Consider the following 24,134-nt stretch of genomic DNA (forward strand, 5'->3'; position numbering starts at 1 on the left):
TCTCTACAAATCAATTAGTTTCTAAAGCGGTATTGTCAACCTAGAAATAACGCCACATTAACAAGCCTCTCAATGTGAAGACGAAACTCAACAGCTAGAGAATGTGCCTAGCAAAGATCCTTAGGTGCGATGCGTACGACTGCCAAGATTGGGGGCGCCGAACGCTTATCTTGGCACGGCTCTTGGCACTTGACCTTCCTCAATATCTACGTGTTCTGGAAGGGGGTATTATATTCAGGTATACTACGATAGCCTCATCCTAACTTGAGAGAGGTTAGTACCATTCAGGACTTCTTGGTGGATGTTGGCAGTACTGCTACACTTACATAGGGCCTACTTAGTTTTAATACAACATATAAGTTGATTCCCGCACTTTACGCCAAGCTCTATCGTTCAAACCCAATGCGACGTAATCATAGAAGTATACAGCATCTCTATGTCACTGGATTTCCGTCCCGAATTCTCTAGGAACGGATATAACGGCGCACGAAGTCAAGATCGAGAACACGTGTATTAAGCAGCAATTTCTATTCGAGAAGCGGTCTAAACTATTGCATTTGATAAATTCCACACACGTCTTGGCCATGATCGCATACGCCGTTAGTTGGGCTTGGCCGTATTCTAGTCTTGGTTCATCCAGACGCCGGAAATCCCACGGCCCATAGCGCAGAAAACAGTGGGTTAATGACCTATACCCCATGGCCGTCCTACCAATTCCTAGTCACGGATACGGCGTCCTTGTCCAATATCGAATCCGGATGTCATACCATATCTAACGCTCTCCACGGATTTTTTATCCTCCCCTCGAAGCCAAGAGCATCTCTTACAAATCCATGACTCTGAGAGTGGCCTACCTATTTACTACTTTATCTGTAGAGGCTAGCCTAACTTTTAGACTTTTCTCGGTTACAGGGAGCTTGTGCTCATCTCATCATCCTAGTATACCTCACGTAGGTTATGTTGCTGAGAGGCGAATTTAGCTGCAGTTTAACACCTTGGAATTTCTTGGCCAACAAGTGATAAAAATTTTGAGCATCTTGCTTTGTCTCGTCTTGTTTATTTTTTTCAACTGCTCCTAAAAGTCAACCGTTCCCATACTTCCCACTCTACTACGTCTTAAGATATTGCGTAGAAAAACTCGAACCTTTGTTAAGCATTACTTTCATACCTCACTGTCTATCATGGCAGAAAAGGATGGTAATTTCTCTGGAAATCCTGTCTCAGGACAGTCCAATAAGCCCCTATCCCGACCGGCTCATGCGTTGACTTGCGAGCAACTCATTCTTGAATTGAGCTCTGATAGTGTTCATGGCTTGTCAAGCAATGTAGCAAAGCAACGACTAGAAGAACTCGGGAGGAATGAGTTGGGTGATTCTGAAGGTGTTTCCGCATGGAAAATTATTGTAGCGCAGATTGCAAACGCGATGACTATGGTATGCATAATAACAAACTTGTAACGTTTTTTTCTGTTCTGGATTGAGTGTTGTTAGTGCTGAGTTTTTCCAAGGTGCTTATACTGGCAATGGCTGTTAGTTATGGTATTAAGTCTTATATTGAAGGCGCTGTTATTACTGCTGTCATTCTCCTTAATGTCATTGTTGGGTTCTTCCAAGAGTATTCTGCTGAAAAGACAATGGACTCTCTTCGTTCTCTCAGCTCGCCCACAGCCAACGTCGTACGCGATGGGGATACTAAGATTGTCCCTACTCCTGAAGTTGTTGTGGGTGATCTAGTTGAAATCAAGACTGGTGATACTATACCAGCTGATCTCCGGTATGTCAGCATTAGAGGAGGCCGCCCTCATAGTTGTCACTGACCTAAAACTTAGGATTATCGAGGCTGTCAACTTCGAAACTGACGAAGCACTCTTAACTGGAGAGTCGTTGCCAGTTCGCAAGGACGAAAATTCCACATTTGATGATGACACAGGACCTGGAGACCGACTGAATGTCGCGTTTAGCTCTTCAACGGTGACAAAGGGCCGAGCCAAAGGCATAGTCTTTGCTACGGGCACTTACACTGAGATTGGTGCTATTGCTGCGGCGATTCGACAGAAGGACTCCAAGATCCGTCCCGTCAAACGAAATGCTGACGGTTCCGCAAAACCTCACCGTTACTTAGAGGCCTATACCTTGACTCTCACAGACGCCATCGGCCGCTTCCTAGGGGTTAATGTAGGAACACCACTCCAACAGAAATTATCCAAGTTGGCAATCCTCCTTTTCGGCATCGCTATCGTGTGCGCTATCATTGTCCTTGCGGCTAACAAATTCGTGCCCCAACAAGAAGTCATCATCTATGCGGTTGCTACTGGCTTGTCGATGATCCCCGCCTCTCTGGTCGTCGTTCTAACCATTACCATGGCCGCCGGAACAAAGCGTATGGTGGAGCGAAACGTCATAGTACGAAATCTCAAGTCTTTGGAAGCCCTGGGAGCGGTCACCGATATTTGCTCTGACAAAACCGGAACTTTGACTCAAGGCAAGATGGTAGCGAGACGAGCATGGATTCCCGCTATCGGTACTTATACCGTTGAAACGTCTTCGGAGCCCTTTAATCCTACGACTGGTACGATATCGCTCAATACGCATCAGCCATGGCAAATCGACTTTGAAAAGGACGGACGCGAGACTAGCATGGCCGAACACCCTTATCAATTCCTGGAGAATAGCAAGCAAGCATTGCCCGACTTTTTACGTGTTGCTTCGCTCGCCAATCTAGCCACCGTCTCCCCGAGAGATGGCGTATGGACCGCACGGGGTGACCCGACCGAGATAGCAATCCAGGTTTTCGCTTCGCGCTTCGACTGGAACCGGCTCAAGCTTACGCAGGGCGAAAATGCGGAATGGAGCCAGGTCGCCGAGCTGCCCTTCGACTCCGACATCAAGCGCATGTCCGTCGTGTTCCGGAACATCCCCACGGGGCAGCTCTTCGCGCTTACCAAGGGGGCCGTCGAGCGGGTCGTCGCCATCTGCACGAGGTACTGCAAGGAGGACGACGGCGGCGAGACTACGGTCGAGATCGACGAGGAATTCCGCGCCAACGTCCTCAAGAACATGGAAGCCCTCGCCAGCACGGGGCTGCGCGTCCTCGCGCTCGCGAGCAAGTCCTTCAAGGACCACCTCGAGAAGGGCGACGAGGTCGACCGCGCCGACGTCGAGTCCAACCTCGTGTTCCGCGGCTTGATCGGCCTATACGACCCCCCGCGCCCCGAGTCCGCCACCGCCGTCCGCAGCTGCCACGAGGCGGGCATCTCCGTGCACATGCTGACCGGAGACCACCCCGAGACGGCAAAGGCCATCGCACTCGAGGTCGGCATACTGCCCAGCCGTATGGAGCGCGTTAGAGCAGACGTCGCACACGCCATGGTCATGACGGCTAGCCAATTTGACTCATTGACGGATGATCAAGTCGATAGTCTTCCCGTTCTGCCGTTGGTTATCGCACGGTGCGCACCGAACACTAAAGTCCGTATGATCGAGGCGTTGCACAGACGCAAGAAGTTCTGCGCAATGGTAAGTCCCCATAAAACGCGCACAACGACTTAATTAGATACGTATAATATTGTGGAATTTGAACTAATTCAATATGGTATGATATAGACCGGCGACGGCGTAAACGACTCCCCCTCGCTGCGCCGAGCAGACGTCGGCATCGCAATGGGTCTGGCGGGCAGCGATGTAGCGAAGGAAGCCTCGGACGTCGTTCTCTCGGACGACAACTTCGCGAGCATCGTAGCCGCGATCGAGGAAGGCCGGCGCATCTTCGACAACATCCAGAAGTTCGTGCTGCACGTGCTGGCGGAGAACATCGCGCAGGCGGGCACCCTGCTCGCGGGGCTCGCGTTCAAGGACGAGCGCGGCCTCTCCGTGTTCCCGCTCGCCCCCGTCGAGATCGTCTGGATCATCATGGTCACCTCCGGCATGCCCGACATGGGGCTCGGCTTCGAGCGCGCGGTGAAGGACATCATGACGCGGCCCCCGCAGAGCCTGCAGACGGGCATTTTCGATGCCGAGTTCTTGGTCGACATGCTCGTGTACGGCCTGTGGATCGCCGCGCTGTGCCTCGCGAGCTTCGTGTTGGTTGTGTACCGCTTTGGCGGCGGGTCCCTGGGCAGCGGGTGTAACGAGGAATATGGCGATGGCTGCGACGCGGTGTACCGCGCTCGCGCGACGACGTTCGCGTGTCTTACCTGGTTTGCGCTGTTCCTCGCTTGGGAGATGGTCGATCGTCGACGGTCTTTCTTCTCGATCCGGTCCGAGTCCGAATCCGAGTCCCAGTCTGACAGCCCCAACAAACCTATCGCTATCATCGTAAGGTGGGCGCGGGACATCAGCCGAAACCGGTTCCTGTTCTGGGCGATCGTGATCGGGTTCGCGACGCTCTTCCCCACGCTGTACATCCCGGGGCTGAACACGGTGGTCTTCAAGCACGTCGGCATCTCGTGGGAGTGGGCCGTCGTGTTCGTCGGCTCGGGCCTGTTCTTCGCCGGCGTCGAGAGCTGGAAGTGGGCCAAGCGCGTGTACTTCCGGCGCGTGGCTTTCTCCAAGAGGGGCCCCGCGATGGCCTGGAGGGACATGGACGTCGAGCAGCGCGCGTTCGCGGAGTACCTCGATTTCTCGCCGGGCAGCAGCGGTGATGATGATGACCATAACAATAATAGTAGCAATAATATTAGTAGTAATGGTCAGGGGGTCGAAGGTCAGCTTACGGGTGTTGAGGGACGCCAATGACTAGGAAGGGGTGGGAAACCCCGAAGTATACAGAATGGGAGGGCGAGGTTGATGGTGGTGGTGAGGTGGCGTGGAGTGGGAGAAGATGGAGTTGGAGATGGAGGGGAGGTGGAGGGCGTGAAAGGGGGTGATATGAGCAAAAAGGGGAGGGCCAAGGACACATTTACAGCGTCGTCGCTCGTTTACTTTGAAACCCGGCTCTGTCGTGAGAGCTGCCACATTCATTACCAGCATTACCAGATTCAAAATAGGGGGAAGACTCTGTGGAGAGTACTACCAAAAACAATTACTGCTATAGCAGCCAGGCAACAAGCATCTAGGATAGCATTTACTTCTATAGTCGCTCTTTCAAACCAATATACACTCAATTCAAGTTTTAAACTTGGGCTGGACTCATTTCTCGGTCTGGATGCTAATACGATGTACGGGTACAATCGTTCCAACATGCAAATGTGCGAAAATAACATAGCATCATCTTCTTTCGAGTAAGGGTTAACTGTAGGTACCTAATAAAATTGGAAATAGATCAGGTGAGTCTACCCATTCGTCCTTATATTCTAAATTCTAAACCAAGGTCCCTATACATTGAAAGAAGTATCGCCACTAAAGGTACCTAACCTACCCTAGGTGGTTTATATCTTCCAGTTAAATTGATGGTACCTTTGAGACCGAACCCCGTTCTATATCCGAATCCTTTCCGCTCCCCGAAATGCCGCTTGCCGCTGGTGTCTCGATGCCTTCCACGCGAGGGAGGTTTTGATGAAGCATATGATGCTAGCGTTTATCATATGATTAGATTGCTGAAACAAATCATCTATTCGGGAGAGGAAAGGGGTTCGGTTGGCCGGACTCACCTCGATATTGATTTTTGGCCCCTTAAACCACTTATGGGCATCCACGAAAAACCATACGAGAATCAACACCATCGGTGCGCCCTGGTTCAAGATTAGCACTTTTCTTTCTCCGCTTCTTCTCCATCCATCCATCCATCCATCCACGGGGGTCGAAGCTCACGTAAACAAGCGCAGTCCAGTTCATGTTCTCCGGGGTTAAATTCTCGCCCCGTGCGCTTGGGAAGCACAGAATAGGCAGCATAACCACGACGAAACAGCAGGCGGCGATGCCCGAAGGTAAACTCAAGGGGCCGAGGTGCCAGGGCCCGCGCCGGAAGCGGTTGCCGACAAACACGATTTTGAGGAAGATCGGCGTCGTGAAGGCGACGTATGCCGCGATGGCACCGATGCTGAAAATAGCATCGATAGCTGCTCCTCCGAAAATCAGTAGCAGCAACAGAATCCCGATCGCCGTGTTGAACCAAACTGCATTCACCGGAGTCAACGTGTGTCGGTTGACTTGTTTTAGGGGCCGGCTAACTACGCCGAAGCAGTCGTCTCGTGCGTAAGCGAAGCAAACTCGCGACGCGGCCACCATACATCCCTGTCCCATCATGTAAGCGCATACGATGGTCATAGAAAGGACGGCTAGTGCCACGTTTCGCGGCAGGATTTGGATAAGATATGCGGCGAACGGTTGGCCCTAGATAGAAGATAGTTTAGTATAAGCAGTATACTAACCTTATGTTATAAGCTCCTCTAGGCCCTTACCAGATCGCTTTCTAAGACCTCTGCCACATCTTTGATCGTATACGCAATGAGAGCGTTTAATATAAAACCGAGAATTGATCCTGACCCGGCAGTCATGACTATAGACCTTGGCGTGGCGACGGCTGCGTTTGAACATTCTTCGGAGAGGTGGAAGCTAGCGTCGTAGCCAGACATCGTCCATATAATCGAGAGGAACGACATTAAGACGGCGACACCATCAGGCCAGTCTGTACTGTTTTGGATTCCCCATGCAAACTCGTTCGGTTGGAATTTGGGGTCACCCATCGTCGCGGTGGGGATGATTATAATGGTAATGAGAAGACAGAGGAGGTTGATGGTTGTCCCAACAGAGTTAAAATTTGCAATCCACAACGTCGGCATGCTGCTGATACAGGCGTGCGTCAACATGATTAATACGGTTAGTAGAAATGTCTGGTAGTTTGTTGGTGTATAGTCGGGGTTCACTATCGACGCTGCGGCCAGAATCATGGCAGCTTGATAATAGTTAAAATGGCAATTTTCAAAGCCCAGAAACAAGCGTGGTGAATCGTCACTTACCACATCCATAATCTACACTCGGTGACCCCGTAACCTGAACGAACCAGTTGCTCCAACCAGTTATCCAAGCAGCGAAAGGGCCGTACTTGGGGCCAGCCAGCACCGCTGCTGCGTAATATAGCCCACCGGAAGTTGGCATACTACTTGCTAGTTCTGCCATCGAAGCGGCAACCTATCGAAAGAGGTCAACCCCGGTTGCGTTATAAGATTAATCCAGCAAGCACTTACACATATAATAAAGAAGACAGATAATAACCAACCCCAGGTATTCGCCGCAGGCCCCGCTAGCATACAGTCCTGTTAGCGCAATATTCTCTGCGGCATCGCATCCCTGAGCGCTATAATGTGTGAGATAGCTCACCATAACCGAGCCCGTACCACATAGTAGTAGCAATACTCGGTAACAGACCCATCACAGCGAAGCTCACAGCGAAAGTCGTCCAAGCGGAGAATTCGCGCTTAAATTCCTGCTTGTAACCGAGCGCCGCGAGCGCAGCTTCATCCTCTGACATCTCGGCGATGTGGTCTGGCATATCCCCCTCGGCGAATACGGTTGTCACCGCCGGGGTATGTGATACCGGATGCCTGCCTTCGCTTGCTGCCATTTTGAAGTCGAGGAGGGCGACCAGTGATCGCCGCTTGACTTTATCTGTTTGTTGCGTACCTCTAGTTCTTCATAAGCTGCCAAGTTCCCTACTTGAGATAGAAGAGGTGGTCGCAATTATCCAGATAAATAATTCGAGTGCCTATACCTGCTCAACGAGCCTGGATTGACGGTTGAGAAATAGGAAATAGAACCATGACAGACCACTTTTCAGGCGAGCTGAAAGGGAAATGTGTGACGTCGCGCAGAGCTGGCGGCATCCATGTTTTATGTTAGGTACCCTACTGTATCGATGGCCCTGATAGATAAGTTAGTCAAAGATTTATCTACTTTATCTCTACATGCTACCGGGCTGGCTGGGCGTTGGAGTACCTACCCCTGGCGGTGCCTATCTGACCGCATATCATTATCATTCGTGGGGTACAGAAGCGAGAGTCGAGCTGGATCTTCGGAGCTGATATGCATATCGCAGTGCTTATTCGCCAACAGCGACGGGAGACCCGAGCACAAGTCTAACCACAATCGAGATATTACTAGAGCTTTGCTTTGCTCTCCTGCTGATAAGAGGCAGAAGGATCTGCGCTAGGGGTTGTATAGGTAGATATGTCCTATTGAGAGACCGAGAGCAAGATCATGTAAACTACCTCCTACCTAGCTCTTCAAGTAGCACTGCATGTACTTATGTAGTAATACTCAGATTGGCTAAAATGCAATTGATGTAAGATGATAACTCTTGTTATAATTTAGGTAAGGTTGAATAGAGGTATGCTCAGCCATCCACGAGGACCTTGCTGTGTGGGCTTGTAAGATAATCAGGTAGAGGAGTACGGAATAGATGAAGCTTATCTTGTGTCCAAAGCCTGCGAAAGAGGGTCCCTGTTAACGCATATCATGAGTTGGCATTAGAACAGGTATGCGGTAATTGAATAAATAGGATGAGCGAAGTCTTCCATACCTTTTTTTTTTCCTTTTTGAAAAGAACATTCTCTTCGCTTTATACTACTTCTACACTCCTAAGAGTATAGAGTATACAGTGACTTATATGCAATGTTCATACCTAGATCACTTTACCTTATTGTAACAGCAGTTTTACCCAGGTACCTGATACCTAATAGTAATAGCGAAAAAATACATTTTGACTTGGGATATGTATGAGCGGGCTATCTTTGATCGGCTTGATTAAGAGTTACTTATTGTTTGAGTCGTTATCCAAGTTACCCCCATCTTATGTAATTGGCGGTTCGATGGATAAAAGGTTATTATTTCCAGCCCCCTTTTATGAAACAAATTAGATGTCCAGGCATTTTTACCTTTTTGTTTCCACATACTCTCATCTCACTACCTACCTACCTACTAAGTGCTCAATAACCAGCCGCTAGCAGCTGCAACTTGCCGGTGTAACCGTACCGCAATTTTAGATGGCGTCGCATTATCCAAGCACCGCGTCATACGTACCTACTAACGATTGCCGTGATTGGCTAGTAGAAGGTAGGGAGCACGTTAGGTAACTTAGATGCGGTAGGGTAAAAGCTTCCCGAAGTCGATTTGAATGCCCGAATAGGTACCTAGCAATGGCTCTGAGTACTACTATGTAGGTAAGGTATAATGAGATAAGGTAGGGTGTTTTTCTCATCTGATAATATGCACCAACACTGGCCGGTCGAAAGGTGGCTATTGGTAGAGAGATATTAAACTACTTGTCGCGTTACCCATTCTTATGACTTTATTATTATTAAGCTCGTGACCCTACCGTTGGGAACAATTCACCCGTGGCTTGGGATGGCTGAATGGCTGAATAGGTGGATGGTATAAAAATGGCCTCTCCTCAATTTTTATCGTTCGTGGATTAAAAAAAAAAAAAAAGAAGAAGAAGAAGAAGCCGTAGCTTAAAGTTGGGCGATTGCTAATACAATTTTAGTTTCCGTAGACCCCTGAACTTTACATAAGGCTAGGCCCGAGGTACTTAACATGTGTCACGAAGATCAGATAGTTGCATGTACACATTATGACGCAGTTTACCTGTTGGGCGGTTCTCCTATTGGCATTTAGTGTACAAGATGACGAAACTGGAACAAAAGACTCAAGACTCAATACGTGACCTGGTACAACATTTAGTATGTATTGTACCTGACATAACCTAACATAACAACATTTATATCATATATCCCTCTTTTTATTATTATTATTTTATCACCAAACTATTCCATCATATGGCCGTTTCTTTTATTTCACCTATCATTCATTTTCTACAGCGTTGCAAGGGCAGAAGTGGAGTTATGGTATTGTCATTTAGGTACGAAGCACTAGTATGTGGTAAGTATAATACTATGTAGGTACCTAACCTAGGTCCTAACCTAACCTAATTACAATAAATGTTCCTGATAGGTAGGAGCCTAGGAGGGAGGTACCCAGCAGATTAGATCTGCCTGGACGGTACAAGGATACAAGGATACATGCCTAAATCATTCCCATAATTTTCTTTTTCCCTGGCCGAGAAACGAGAAGCGACACGACGCAACCTTTTCATTACACCTCACCTCCGTCAACTATCCAACCATCTACTGTCAATTCAGTCCAACTTACGCCAGTTTTAAGCCAACTTGGCTTTGGCACCCACACCACATATTACATACATTACACATCCAAACCCGTAAATCACTTTCCCATGCAAAGCTAATCTTTTCCTCGTGGCCACACCAAATCCCCGGTGTTTCCGACCTTAAGTCCCCCTTTCCCGTGTTGACCAGCCTGCTGGCGTAACTATCGGACGAAATGAATGCCATACAGCAGAAATGTCGTCCCAAGCACCAGGTCTTGGTTCTTAAGTGCTATCCTAGCACCACGAAGGGGGCCGTCGATGTTAAGCCGAATTCAAGTGAACTGAGCTATCTTCTGTTCTACGCCACATCGCGACGATCCAAGATCCAAAAAGTCGGCCAGTTTCTCGAGAAGAAGACGGCCAGCGATGTATGGAGGGTGCGCATCGGGTATGTTCTCCATCCCCGTAATAGTATAACGCGAATAATTTCGGAATAGATTTAGACGTATGCGTCGTAACCATTACATTTACTGATAATACTGACCATTGTTTAGAAATGTCCAGGTTACCCTGCAAATACTCGCTGCTCTGATCGAAAAAGCCCCCAAAGATCTCCCCTTATTCGCACAGAATGTCCTCCGAATATTAGACCTCGTTCTTCGATCCAATGACATCACTATGGTAGAGGCGTCTCTGCCTACATTTCGGACTTTCTGCGAGCACCACGATGTCTCATCGCTTATTGCCGATCAAGCTTACCTCCGCCAGTATGAACAAGTTGTTCGTGCTTATGCCGCGTTCGCGTCAACTCAGAATGTTCCCGACAAGGCTACAGCTAGCAAACCTGTTGCCCTGAGATGGAGAAATGCAGGCTTAGAAGCAATCAAGAGCGTTGCCGAATCCGACGCGTTATCATCCGTCGCCGGACGTCAGCTCGACGTTATAGTTCCCATGATCCTCGAGAATCTGTGGACTGATGACGAAGAATTCCTTAATACTCTATCACAGCGTGTCGAGGGGGAAGAGAAGGACGATCCCAATGCCCTGCTGCGACGGAGAACTAGTGTTTCCACTATCAAGACAGCAGACAACGGAGGTGACGCGAACCCGATAGCCATTTCGGGCACATCTGTCGATATCGACAAGCTTGCCGAAGAAGATATCGGTGTTATGGCTATGCAATGCTTGAAGCAGATATTTATCATACCCAACAGAGCACAGATAAACGGAGCGACGGCAGCGCTGCTCAAATTCATTAAAGAGCGTGTTCAGCAGAAGGAGCCGGTTGTAATACACTCCGAAGATGGCAGTGGACGCAGCCGTGGCTGGGCAATCAAGATCTTTGAACTTGCAACAAGATGGGCACCGGTACAGGATCGCTATGTTATTATGATTACTACTACCGATACGCTCCTTCGAACCGCACCGACCGAAGAGAACATGGCAGATCAAATCGTACTCACCGCCATTATCGGGTCTTTACTGAGTTCTGACATCAACTTGATCGGCTTGAGTGTTATGGACGTACTCACTGGGTTGATACAACATATGAAGAGGGTTTTGAAATATTCAAGCAGCTCGAGGGGAAGCAACGTTTCTTCGGGAGACGAGAAACCTCCTTCGGTCACTGATCTCTCTCACATCTCGATACCGTATAGAGAACTTTTGACTCGAATTCAGCAGTCGATTGGGAATCTGGCTACTCATGTGTACTACGCCGACCAGATCTCCGACATGATTTCCACCATTCTCTTACGTCTTAAGCCTCACCCAAGCACGGCAGCAAACGCGTCACCAACCCCTGAAAAAACGGATGGTGTACCCGGAGTATCCGCCGGCAATGTCTCGGATGATCAGTCTCATCTTGACAGTTATTTCGCGTTAGATGTGGCTAAGACTACTGCCCTTCGTGCAATTAAATCTATCCTTCTCGTTGCCAATCCGAAAACGAAGGTTAGCGGAAACGTCAGTCTGACGAGAAACAAGGTGCCTATGCAAGTATGGGAGGGTACGCACTGGCTCCTACGGGATCCAGACGGACAGGTCCGAAAGGCGTATGTTGACGCTCTTGGCACCTGGCTTGACCGGGAAACGACCAGTTCCGATTTAATAGCGCGAGACGACCTGGGCCAGAAACAACGAACGAGTAATAGAGAAGCAACATTAGCTAATACTGCTCGTCGAGTTGTTTCGAGTGCCTCGGCTCGGGATAAGCCTGCTAAGACTGCTCGATCCCGCTTCTTACAGCTTCTCCATCTCGCCATATATGACAGTGCTCGGCAGTTTGTGGAGTTCCAGGCGGATATTGCTGTTCTCCACGTCTTGTTGACCAAACTAGTCAATAAGCTCGGCGTAAACGCAGCCAGGTACGGTGTTCCGATGATCTTTCGGCTCCAGGAAGATATTCTAGAAACAGAAACACCTGCAGCGAAATTCCATCTTGGATGCCTTTGCCATGGCTATTTTTGGGCCTTGAGTGAACACTTCGAGTTCGAAGCATCACCAGTCGGCCGAGCGATTCACAACGAAATCGTCCGGAGGAGAAGCAAGCATTTTTGGATTGAAGGTGTTCACGTTCCGACGCCGTCACTAGATCTTTTAGAAGCACCCGGCTCGCCTAAAACGAAACCAAAAGTGTCCACGCGCGAAGTCGAGTCGGAAGCATTGTTGCCTCTCGACGACCGCGTTGGACTAGTTGACTGCATATGCGCAAGCTACAAAGAAAGAGCCGTCTCTCCTCCCTCTAGCCCCTCTCAGTCTCCTGGCCGTTCGTTCTCTCACCCAATCCTAGGCTCCACAATGGGCGCCATACCACCGGCCAACGAGGAACACGAGCTACCGAACAAGTTCAGGGAGGAAATGCTAGCGGATTGGAACCGAGAGGCTGTCATCCTCGCGCTGCAAGCCGAGAGCAAGTCGGCTTCTCTTAGTGGATCCAAAGCCGGGACAACTGCTACCAAGGGAAACCATCTTACCGTTAATGGGCTCACGTCTAACGGCTACGCCTCCAGCAGACCAGAATCTGCCTATGCTCGCCAGAATAACCTGCGTCCTGCTTCACGTGCTAGCCATGCCGCTGCTTTACGGAATTCTAGCGCGCAGAGTCACGGCTCCGGGAGGACTTCCTCTAGTCGAGGTCTCGTCGCTTCCGTTGATCAGCTCAAATCAGTTTTAACCGGTGAGGTAGCTAGGCCTGCCACGTTCCAGACGTTGCAAGAAGATGGTGATAGCAGTGATAGCATGGCGAGCTACGAGTATTCACCATCGGAACTTTCGTTCAATCCGAACCAGGCAGATGGCGGCGATGCTAACGACGCAGGCCTTACGCGTTCGCGGTCAAAGTCTCGGGAGCGAAAGGCGTCGGCAGACTCGGGAGGTCCTCTGACTTCTCATCCTATGGAAGGTGATACGGAGGATGAAGGCGTACCTCCAGTACCGCCGCTGCCAGCAGACTTGGTGGGGAAGTCGCCTCCACCTGAGATCAACGTTGAGCGGCTTGCCAAGGTCTCAATCCACGACTATGGAGCGAAGGCTCAGAGGAGCATTAGAAGCCGAGGAGGAGATGGCATTCTTTCAAGTCATTTCTCGAACGCGGGGGCGGCCAGCATGGATTTACAAGCGATGCTCAAGGGCATCGATAGCAAGTCTAAGCTGAACACGCTCGGAAATCTGACAAAGCCCCCCTACTGACAGTCTACATTGCACTGTTGCTCATTTGTATCGTTTTAACTATATTTAGATTTGTTTGGTGCACAAAAAGATGAAGGCTTACTCGAAATCTCGTAATGGTATTCTCAGGGGAAGAGTCAAGTTTGCGCGGGATGAGGTGTTGTATACCATTAACACCGAGGAATGTTACAAAGGGGGGAGTTTCGACAGCATGGAAAGAGGAGGAAAATGGCAATAATGGAAAAAGACTACTTGCGCGAGGGCAACTTTATCTGAGATTAACACTTGCTTGTATATACTACTTACACGTCCTTTTTTTTTCCTTTTTAAACTTGCGCCAGTCTTTCGTACTTTTTCTTTTCAGAGCGGTTGATGATTTGGGTTCCTTGGGGGAGGGTGTTTTATTGACCATCCGTTATGGGGTGGTTGGGCTGGTTAGCGATAGAACGAAAGAGCATATCAATTGAAAAAAAAGCGAAAAATTTAGACAAAAAAAAGAGATGGTAGATTGTATAGTTAAGTGTATAAGTGTTTGTGTTAGATACCTCTAAACAGTAGTATATCATATATCATAATTATATATCATTATCATATGCTATTCAGGAAATGCTAGTTCGATTCTGATTGGTCAAATTCATATCCGGGGCATTAAAGCTCTTGCATAATCGATAAGAGACTATGCGTATTTATGTAAATTTCTATAAGGCGAATCCCACTTCTCGACGTCAAGGGCAGTTTATAGATTTCATAAACCATACCATACCTTACCTTACCTTACCTTACTTCTTATAACCTTGACAATTTTCTCTGTTGAGAGTACCTAGATATATACCAAAAAAACAAGTGTCTATAAGATATTCCAAGATGAAACCGCCTACTCGGATAGCGCTGCAATCGGCGGTGCTTCGGCAACAATTCCAATCTTCGCCAATAGCAGCAGCAGCAACAACAACAACCCTTCCCTTATTAATAATAACAACCCACCAGCGACAACAACGCAATATCCATACCACTCCCCCCGCGCCCGCCACTGTCTCCCCCATCCACGGCACCGGCCCGCCTCCCGAGCCCCCCGTCCCCGCCGTCGACAGCGCCACCTCGCGGATCGAGCGGCGGCGGAAACAAGCGGAGCTCTTGGAGAGAGCGCAGGAGATCAGACGACAATCCTCCCCCTCCTCGTCGTCGTCGTCGTCATCTTTAACCGCGGCGGGAAGAAAGGCCCGCGACGCCAACCTCCTGCGCAAGCGCTTCTGGAAGGAGGTGCACGTGCGCGAGGTCGACGGCGCGTACGAGGTCCACCTGGACGCCCGGCCGCTCCGCCGCCCGGACTCCAAGCACGTCGTGCGCCTGCCCCGCAGCAAGCCCCTGCTCGCCGCCGCGCTAGCCGCCGAGTGGGACGCGCTGGTGTCCGCGCAGCAGGCCACGCGCCAGCACTTGATCCCGCTGACGAGCCTGGTGTGTCGGGCGCTGGACATCGCGGACGAGGACGCTGCTGCTGCTGGTGCTGGTGTTTCCTCTTCCCCCTCTTCCCCCTCCTCTTCGTCTATCCGGGAGGGGCTGGCGAACATGCTCCTGCGATACCTAGACACGGACTCGCTGTTGTGCTGGGCTCCTCCGGCGAGAGAAGAAGAAGAAGGGAGGGGCGACACGCTACGGGACAGGCAGAAGAGGGCCGCGGAGGAGGTCGTCGGGTACCTGACGCGGCGGGTGTGGCCGGGGGTGCAGATCGAGCCGGTGCTCGACGGGGAGAGCATCGTGCCGCGGCGGCACGCGGAGGTGACGCGGCAGGTGGTGCGGGGGTGGATCGCGGGGCTGAGCGCGTGGGAGCTGGCGGGGCTCGAGCGCGGGGTGCTCGCGGGCAAGGGGTTGCTGGGGGCCGTGAGGCTGCTGGTGGAGTGGAGCGAGGGGCCGGTGGGTGTCGGTGCGAAGGAACAGGAACGCGAACGGGGACCCGGCGAGAAGAGGTTCGGCGTGGAGGAGGCGGCTAGGCTGGCGAGTATAGAGGTCGATTGGCAGACGGGGAGGTGGGGAGAGGTCGAGGATACGCACGATGTCGAGAAGGAGGATCTTAGACGGCAGTTGGGGAGCGTGGTGCTGCTTGTGACGGGGACGGGGGCTGGGAGGAAGTAGGTTTTGTGAGAGGGGGGTGGGATAGGACTAGGTGTATGCATGATGTATGTATATTGTAAATATATGTGCTCTATCCACACGATGAAAGAACTGTTTTTTTTTTTTTTTGTTGGACTTATCAGCATCATATCTTATGTTTTTCAATGCTGTACTTGCGTTGATTAAAATCCTTGCTACTATCTTTCGCGTTTCCCCTCAACAGTTATAGCAAAGTAATACGCATCTTCGGTGTCAAACCTATACAAATATTCAACTAATATCAGGTACGTTTCTGAGAATGTGCTCGATTGGCGATGTTTATCTACCTACGTAGGTAGTCTTAATAATAGATTGTCAATACTATATATTATCTACTTGTTACTTCACAGCGATATAGCAGCAATAAACGTGCTCGTCTAGGACTCTTTAGGTTATAAGCAAGTTCCATATAGGTTATCTTCTTGTATACATGTTGTTGATTGACATGATTGGGAGGTAACTGATAGTACACATATCTACCGCTCTTCAAAGAGGTACCTATACAATGTGGTTTGCAATTGCGGGCGCACACATACGGAAGACCACGAGTCGGAGTTATGCAGTACTCTCTTTCGGCCACGAGGAACACTATGGCCCGAGTCCACAGTTTCCTTATGTCGATGGCATTATTTATTTATTTATTTATTTATTTTAGTATCTGACGCATGTTTTGTGAATCATTTTCTTCCGTTGGGTGCAGTATGGCTGATGTAGTCTTACTCCGCCGTAACGGAAGAAATATCCCTGCTATCGGAAAGCTCGGGGTTGTCAATTATATACCAATGGGAGGTAAAGGGGCGGATATAGAGGCTTCTAACGGCGGAATTTATTTCATATCGTCCGGACCGTCTGATCTCTATTATTCCAGTCTGTTATGGTTCGGTGGTGTCCTTAACCCCGTATTTTGCCTCCCTATGCCTCCGTCACGGCGGAATTAGACGCCAGCCTAACCGTCTTGGAATCTATATCAACACTTATGTGCTACGGAGTAAATCAGCATAATGTACCTGTATTTGAATTATAAAATGCCCGTCTCCTCTCTCTTTTCGACTTCTAATCAAACAACAAATATTCGTATTATCATTTAATAGCCTAAAGCTTGAACTATAGCAATGTCGGTCCAACCAACATCACGAGAGCTCTTCATCTTCAACGAAGGCAAGACTTTCATCGAGAACATCACTGTCCGCACCGACGGCACACTCCTCTTGAGCACATTCGAAAATGGCCGCCTCTACTCGCTAGACCCAAAAGCCGCTGCTCCGAAACCCGAGCTAGTCGCCGAGTTCCCCGGTGCAAATGGCATAACCGGAGTCGTTGCGAATTCCCCCAACGTCTTCACCGTAACCGGCGGCGAGCAGAAGCCGTTCCGGTTCACGCTGGGATCTATGAAGGTGTACACCGTCACCCTCCCGGGGCCCGGCCAGCCCGCAGTCGTGAAAACCGTCGCCGAGGTACCCGACACCGAGATGCTCAACGGCCTCGCGGCGCTGCCCTCCCGGCCCCACGTCGTCCTGAGCGCCGACTCCATCCGCGGCCGCATCTTCCGCATCGACACGGCCACGGGCGCCGTGGACGTGGCCTTCTCCGACCCGGCCCTGGAGCCCGACGACGCGTTCCCGCTAGGCGTCAACGGGCTCAAGATCTTCGGCTCGCACCTGTACTTCGCGAATTCCGCCAAGGGGTCCTTCGGCCGTGTCCCGATCGGCCCGGACGGCAGCAAGACGGGGGACGTCGAGATCGTCGCGCGTATCCCCGGAGCGCCGGGGCCTAGTAACGTCTACGATGACTTCGATATAGCGCGGCGGCCTGGTGGTGGTGGTGGTGGGAATCCTACGGCCTATGTCGCGGCGATGCTGAATAAGGTTTTTTCGATCGACTTGGTGACCGGGGAGCAGAAGCTGTTCTTCGGCGGAGGCGATAGCACGGCCCTCGTACGGCCGACGAGCGTTGCGACGGCTAAGGATGGCAAGAGCATTTATGTTGTCACGGCGGGTTTTGAGGATTTTAGCGGACCTGCTAAGGGGCAGGTCGTGGAGATTCCAATCTAGGTAGTGAATACTGGGAGCTGTAAGAACTTGAGCTGGTAATTAAAACTACCTAGGTTAGTAGTTATTTACCTAGTCTTGAAAACCAATACCAGCCAACATAGTCATGTTTACATTCCATTAACTAGCAGCATGCTGTTAGTCAAGGTTTTCCTCTCTTAGAATATCGCCTGCGCGTTCGGCGGCGACGATACACCACCGGGCATATTAAGCGGCATGGAAGTAAAGAAGAACGACCACCGGTTCAGCTCCTCGCAGATCTCAGCTAGTCTCTCCAAGTCAAATAGCTCTCCTGGACAGCAGAGTTTAGTTTAGTTAGATGAGAGAAGGTAATTCCGTCATTAAGAACAGGTAGGTACCTAAAGCAAAAAGTTCGAAAAACTTACCAATAGGCATCCCCCATCCGGCAAGCAGAACATCGTGCAGGAACACGTCGCTCTGCGGCGGATACACCTCCCACGACAGCGCGTCGCCCGCCACCGCCGCGAACCCGGTATCCCACAGCCACCGCAGCACCTCCGCAGTAGCCTCCACGCCGGCGTGTTCCGGGGCGCGCGACGCCGCGTACGCCGTCTTTGCCGCAGTATCCATCCCGTGCTCCCACTCTCGTATCGCGCCGCTCCGCACGAGCAGGATGTCCCCGCGCTCGAACGCGAGGTCGTGCTCGCGGGCTATGTCCTGCATGTCCCGCAGCGTGACGGCGTGCGTCGAGAACGCGGAGTACCGGATGCCGCGCCGCGCCGCCCAGCGCGCGTAGTCGATCAGCACGCCGCGGCCCGTGATCCCCTCGCGCGCCCAGTGCTGCGTGCCGATGCGGTCGCTCGACCGGTCGAGGATTTCGTCTTTGGTTGTTCCGCCGTAGAATACGCGTTCGCCTTCCTGCTCCTGCTGGTCGGCTGGAGGACCGGACTGTTTCGCGCTCCAGTGGCGGAGACCGTCCCATTGACTGCTTTGCTCTAAGATTATATCGTTAGGTCCCTCCGCTATTCGAAAATACTTACCTATCTAGGTACCTACCTAACTAACCTACCTTGATAGGTACGTGCCCCTCGGTATGTAGGTTAGGTTAGGTTAGGAGGTAGGTATATATGTATGTACTTACGAGGATTCATCGTATAAACATCGTCGAACGCAACGCCCCCTAGGATCGGCACTATCTGGTGGCGACACGGCGATCTCCCCAGATTCGGGAACTCCAGCTTCCGCACGTCCCAGTTCAGCCCGACGCGCCGGCCCGTGCGGATCTCCTGCGCCGCCGCCCGGCGCACGCGGTCTTCCGTCAGCAGCGCTAGTCGTCCGAGGCCTTCTTCGCGGCTTCCCGGTTTCCCGACCCAAACGCGTCTGGGATCTGGGAGCTCGTCGAATTTGAGATCCATAGGGGATTTGTGTTCCGTCATTGTTGGTAGGTTGGTTAGGTACTTTAGGTACCTATATTGTTTTTGTTGGGGGGGGGGATATGTCTTGATGGGTTTTGCAAGAGAGTAAGGTATATATCTAGAGCACTTTACCCCGGAAGTAGAGGTGGCGATCGACAGCCACGATGTACAATACAATATGCTACAACGGCATTGGGGGAGTGTCTGAGTGACGTTGTGCTATCCAATGACGTCTGCTCCTTGATGTCATGTTGACCATGAGACATATGCGGATCGAGGAGGAGACGCAGATTCCCCAAATTCTAACCCGCTCACTTGGCGAATACCTACCATATCCCCTCCCGAGGCTATTACTCATGTACATATGTTGGTTGCAGGCAAGTTGCCGGATAAGTTGACATACAAGGCATGTATACCATGAGTAATCTGATGTTATTAAAGAAACTAAGGGGGTTGTTATTTGACGATCAATAGAAACAATTGAACGGTTCCATCACACAAGAACGAGTGTCGAATATCGTTATCGATTGGCTTAGTCGCTCATGTGTCCTAGTTGAATAAGGCTACATACGACTATGTTAGTTGAATCTACAAGAAATGCCCAATGCCGAATCCCCACCCCATCTTTTTCTGTCCTTAAAAAATAAAAAAGAGCTTATCCCTTCTAATACGCCGAGTCCGCGCCACCTATGCTGTACGCTGTTGGTGCGGGCAGTTTCATTATATATGATATATGTACACGTTGAAGTAGTTAGTTTAGTGAGCCCGATTTAATATAAGGTACCTAAAGCAAGCAAGCGAGCGAGTGCCTTCACGCAGCCTTCGTATCTTCCATAGCCACCGCCGTCCCTAATTTACCATCCACGCCCGCCGCGGTGCCCTTCTCGCCGGCCCGCTTCCTCAGGACGTTCTCGATAAAGGCCTCGCCGGCCTTGTAACTGCTCCTGACCAAGGGGCCGCTGGCGACGTACAGGAAGCCCATGTCGAGCGCGCGCTGCCGCCACATCTCGAACTCCTCGGGCGTCACGTACTTCTCGACCTTGAGGTGGCGCTTCGTCGGCCGCATGTACTGGCCGAACGTCACCACGTCCACGTCGGCCTTGCGCAGCTGCTCCAGCGCGTCCATGATCTCGCGCTCCTGCTCGCCGAGCCCCAGCATCATGCTCGTCTTCGTGATGATGCCGTCCCGGCCCCGCACCTTCTTTACGTGCTCGAGCACCTGCAGGCTCGTCTTGAAGGTCGCCCGGCGGTCCCGCACGTACGGCGTCAGGCCCTCGACGGTCTCGACGTTGTGCGCGTACACGTCGAGCCCGCTCTCGGCCACGACCGCGACCGAGTCCAGGTTGCCCCAGAAGTCGCTCGTCAGGGCCTCGACGAGCAGGCTCGGCTTCTTGGCCTTGATCTTGCGGATCGTCTCCGCGAAGTGGTGCGCGCCGCCGTCGGCCAGGTCGTCGCGGTTGACGGTTGTCAGGACGACGTAGCCGAGGCCCCAGCGGGCGAGGGCCTCGGCCGTATTCTCGGGTTCGTGGGGGTCGAGGGGCGGCGGGGCGCGGCTAGTCTTGACGGAGCAGAAGCGGCAGCCGCGCGTGCAGGTGTCGCCCATAAGCATGATGGTGGCGGTGGCCGCGTTCTTGTTGCTGCCGCCCCAGCACTCCGAGATGTTCGGGCACCGGGCCTCCTCGCACACCGTGTGCAGGCCCAGCCCGCGAAGGTCCGACTTGATCTTCTTGTAGTTGTCGTTGCCCGCGGGGATCGGCGTCTTGAGCCACTCGGGCAGCCGGGTGATAGTGCGCCGGTTCGACGCGGGCCCGACCTCGGCGGTGCGCAGCTCGTACGCATCGCTAGCGGGTAGAGGGGACGAAGACGAACCGGGGAGGAACTCGTCGAACGAAGCTACTGTCGTGTTTTTGAAGTATGTCGGACGTCGGGATGGCTGGCTGGAGGTGGGGAGAGCTTGGTCCGGGGTATTCGTTGGGACTGTGGCGTAAGAACGAGAAGTATTCCGAGAAGCCCTCGAAATAGCACGCTGGACAGGCGCACGCAGGCGGTTCAACGAGGTCGACGAAGATGCCATGGTCGACAACAATGTCAATAACAATAACAATAACAAATCACTATGTCGGCCCACGAGAGAGAGACTTCACACAGGGCTGGTGTTGACGGATAAAATAAGAAATTAAATAGGTAGGTAGGTAGGAGGTACCTAAGGTAGGAAAGTTGAGATAAAATAAAGCGACGATATCGATTGATTACAATTAGAAATCCCCAACTTTTTTTAAGGTCCCCGCTATTGGTTGTAAATCCCACCCGCCGGATCGGTTAGGACCGGAGGCTATTGCCGCTTATCCTTATCCTTTATCGGAGGATGCAGCTGGCACCAACTGAGAGAAAATCAGGGTCGTCTTAGCTCTCTTTTAGTGCTTTGACGTCCGCCAATCATCAATGTCGTCATTTACAGATTAGGAAGTCATTGTAGTAGTTTATTAAGAAGAATTATAAGATATACATACCTAAGTATATAAGTAGGTAGAATTGTTAGCTGGAAAGACTTTAACAGCCAACTCCGCATTATATAGGTACCTAGGTATGCAAGAGGTAGAGGTCAACGATTAACTCCTTGATTTTAATAAAATCCATAAATGCCCATCCACAAGGTGGCTTATAATGTTGCTATCAAGTGAGTTGTAGGGTGTGGTGTGTATTATGCTAGGTTAGGGATTTAGCACTTTCAAAGGTGCAAACGCGCTCTAAACTGTTTACTTGATGTTGTAAGTTAAAAGGACGGAAAATAGGCAATTGAATCGTGAATGGTATAGTAATTCTAGCCATTGGTTGTCTCCTTTACCATATTGAAATATGTACCTGAGATAAATAGATGCCAATGAGGTTTTGATCACGATAAAAATTAATATATACAGGTAACAATAAGTCGCAGCCGTAGCTACTCAGCGCGAAATATTCATATCACATTATATAAAGCGTGAGGACAAAATGGCTTCAAAGATTATATTGAGCTAGATTTTGGTAGCGTTTTTCTCTTCCGCGCAATGCGCTGAGCTAGCAGCCCCTTTTCCTTTTCCAAGCACCAGAGGGAAATCCTGAAGCGACAACACGCAAGGTGTAAAACGTTTTTTTATTTTGGTAAGATAAGAGTCAAAGATCAGCAGACCTCTTCACATGGGGTGAATATACGATGTTTTCAGATGATAAAAAAACCATTTCCTCCTCGTCCGCAATTCCACCTCGGGCCGTTCTCGCTCGGCGAGAGTTCAACAACGGGGTATCTCAAGACAATACGAAGGCAGAAGAAAGTAAAAAGATAAAAATCAAAGGGTATGAAGGTGCCTCCGTAGCTCCTATCTCGTGGCTCATAACCGAACTCCGTGATAGAACGTAAAAAAATGGGTATTGTTTTTGAAGTGAAGATGCAAGTCCAGCCAGCAACGCATTCTCGATCTCGGGCGGCCTGCCTCGTTCCCAAACCAACGTCCAAGTGGCACATAGGAGTATGTAAGATCTTGCAGAACTATAACCAGCCCCGAAGCCGACAAGGGGTATCGGAAGGTAGTGAATGGTGATAAATGTGTGCGGTAGAAGGATAAGGCCAGTTCCTTCGGGGTCTGCAAGTCCATCCGCCTGGGAAGAGAAAGACGTAATAGAACGATCATCACAATCGGCGATGCGAGCGTGTGTGCGATATAACATGTTCGTCGAGCATACATGTTGCCGGTCCATTGATACATTAAGGGGGATTTACGAAAAGACATAAAAGCGGCACCAAACGCTCCGCACCAAAAGAAAGGTCGAGAAGAAGCGATGAGGAGAAATGGTGTTTCATTCGTGATAAATGGCCGAGACTGGAGAGGGATAGGCGATGGTCAACGAGACTTTTAGGCTTCGCGGCTGGTTGCTGCCACTAACCATTTCGCAATCCGTTGCCTTGTCGCGTAGCGTGACCAGATAGCGCTGAAAACGAGGAGTGCTGATTTTTGACAAAAGAAATGAAGTGAATGGCGCTCATATCGAACATTTAAAATAGACGTCGTGAAATTTGCTTTCGTCGTATCCCTTTCGCCGCTCGTGCGGCGAAGTTGCGCATCGCATCGCGGTGCAGATTTACATCAGCGCGGCGACGATAATACCAGCCAGACCAGCAAGCGCCATGGGTGCAGAACCATGCGACGCGCCGCTGTCGTTATTGTCGATAGTAGGGCTGACAGTGGGCACAACAGTTGTGGGCGTACCATCAGAGCCGGTGGTCGTCGTTGTCGTCGTCGGAAGAGCAACAGTCGAAGAGGAAATATAAGAAGAAATAGTGCCGGTAGGCAAGTAGAAGGAAGTCGAGTTTGCGCTAAACGAAGTGAAGACACTTGAAGTCGCAACCTTCTTAATTGTGATGTACTTTGTCATCGTCATGGTAGACGTGGTGGTAGAAGTCTCTGCTACCGCCAGCAGGGGCAGCAGCGCGGTTGCGAGAATAGCTGAGATCTGCATTTTGATATACTCCAGTTCTAAATAGCTTTCGGAAATCCAGTGCGTTTCTCGTTACAAAATCGTAGATACTAATATCAATGCGATGAGATATGTATGTATGATTTAAAGGATGGTTAGTAGTAGTGAAGTGAATATTCGCTACTCGGAGGTCGGTTAAGACAAATATTCGTGATATCGTGAGATGGACTCTGCCAACGAAGCCCTGTGAGTTGGATGAAATGAGCGCGCGGGAGAAGTTGAACTTGCGAAAAGAGTGAGAGGGCGAGAGTGAGGGTATCAGGTAGTTTAATGAAGGAGTGAGGGAAAAGGGTGTGGTCAAAGGAAAGCGGGCGGGAAGCCACGATCCTTGTTGCGCGCAAAT

At 50.7% G+C, this 24,134-nt stretch overlaps 8 protein-coding genes across 8 annotated transcripts; 4 read left to right on the forward strand and 4 right to left on the reverse strand.

The window, feature by feature from the left end:
• Nucleotides 1-941: 941 nt before the first annotated feature.
• On the forward strand, nt 942-4,824 carry F4812DRAFT_464520 (potassium/sodium eff). The gene is made up of 4 exons (XM_047938348.1): nt 942-1,433; nt 1,508-1,773; nt 1,829-3,515; nt 3,603-4,824. Exons 1-4 carry the CDS (start codon nt 1,182-1,184, stop codon nt 4,731-4,733), a joined length of 3,336 nt encoding a protein of 1,111 aa, XP_047794733.1. The 5' UTR covers nt 942-1,181; the 3' UTR covers nt 4,734-4,824.
• A 220-nt stretch (nt 4,825-5,044) lies between these two features.
• Nucleotides 5,045-7,797, reverse strand: F4812DRAFT_408817 (amino acid transporter). The gene is made up of 7 exons (XM_047932390.1): nt 7,257-7,797; nt 7,124-7,179; nt 6,896-7,067; nt 6,338-6,831; nt 5,748-6,269; nt 5,588-5,668; nt 5,045-5,507 (listed from the first exon to the last, which is right to left on the reverse strand). The coding sequence occupies exons 1-7, from the start codon at nt 7,498-7,500 to the stop codon at nt 5,379-5,381; spliced, it is 1,698 nt and encodes a 565-aa protein (XP_047794734.1). The 5' UTR covers nt 7,501-7,797; the 3' UTR covers nt 5,045-5,378.
• A 2,474-nt stretch (nt 7,798-10,271) lies between these two features.
• Nucleotides 10,272-13,728, forward strand: F4812DRAFT_454235 (uncharacterized protein; the record flags this gene model as incomplete). Its single annotated transcript, XM_047936611.1, has 2 exons — nt 10,272-10,486; nt 10,593-13,728. 2 exons carry the CDS (start codon nt 10,272-10,274, stop codon nt 13,726-13,728), a joined length of 3,351 nt encoding a protein of 1,116 aa, XP_047794735.1.
• An 843-nt stretch (nt 13,729-14,571) lies between these two features.
• On the forward strand, nt 14,572-15,837 carry F4812DRAFT_454236 (ATP12-domain-containing protein; the record flags this gene model as incomplete). The annotated part of the gene is made up of 1 exon (XM_047936612.1): nt 14,572-15,837. One exon carries the CDS (start codon nt 14,572-14,574, stop codon nt 15,835-15,837), a length of 1,266 nt encoding a protein of 421 aa, XP_047794736.1.
• A 1,095-nt stretch (nt 15,838-16,932) lies between these two features.
• Nucleotides 16,933-17,922, forward strand: F4812DRAFT_464530 (uncharacterized protein). The gene has a single exon (XM_047938349.1). It carries the CDS (start codon nt 16,968-16,970, stop codon nt 17,904-17,906), a length of 939 nt encoding a protein of 312 aa, XP_047794737.1. The 5' UTR covers nt 16,933-16,967; the 3' UTR covers nt 17,907-17,922.
• A 73-nt stretch (nt 17,923-17,995) lies between these two features.
• On the reverse strand, nt 17,996-19,566 carry F4812DRAFT_464534 (uncharacterized protein). Its single transcript, XM_047938350.1, has 3 exons — nt 19,006-19,566; nt 18,290-18,859; nt 17,996-18,195 (listed from the first exon to the last, which is right to left on the reverse strand). Exons 1-3 carry the CDS (start codon nt 19,298-19,300, stop codon nt 18,062-18,064), a joined length of 999 nt encoding a protein of 332 aa, XP_047794738.1. The 5' UTR covers nt 19,301-19,566; the 3' UTR covers nt 17,996-18,061.
• An 8-nt stretch (nt 19,567-19,574) lies between these two features.
• On the reverse strand, nt 19,575-21,584 carry F4812DRAFT_408831 (Lipoyl synthase). The gene has a single exon (XM_047932391.1). It carries the CDS (start codon nt 21,351-21,353, stop codon nt 20,091-20,093), a length of 1,263 nt encoding a protein of 420 aa, XP_047794739.1. The 5' UTR covers nt 21,354-21,584; the 3' UTR covers nt 19,575-20,090.
• A 1,620-nt stretch (nt 21,585-23,204) lies between these two features.
• Nucleotides 23,205-23,952, reverse strand: F4812DRAFT_12358 (uncharacterized protein). The gene has a single exon (XM_047929481.1). It carries the CDS (start codon nt 23,771-23,773, stop codon nt 23,396-23,398), a length of 378 nt encoding a protein of 125 aa, XP_047794740.1. The 5' UTR covers nt 23,774-23,952; the 3' UTR covers nt 23,205-23,395.
• Between the last annotated feature and the right edge of the window lie 182 nt (nt 23,953-24,134).

This window comes from Daldinia caldariorum (genome assembly GCF_022478825.1).
Source record: "Daldinia caldariorum strain CBS 122874 unplaced genomic scaffold F4812scaffold_1, whole genome shotgun sequence".
In the NCBI taxonomy this organism is placed as follows: Eukaryota; Fungi; Ascomycota; class Sordariomycetes; order Xylariales; family Hypoxylaceae; genus Daldinia; species Daldinia caldariorum.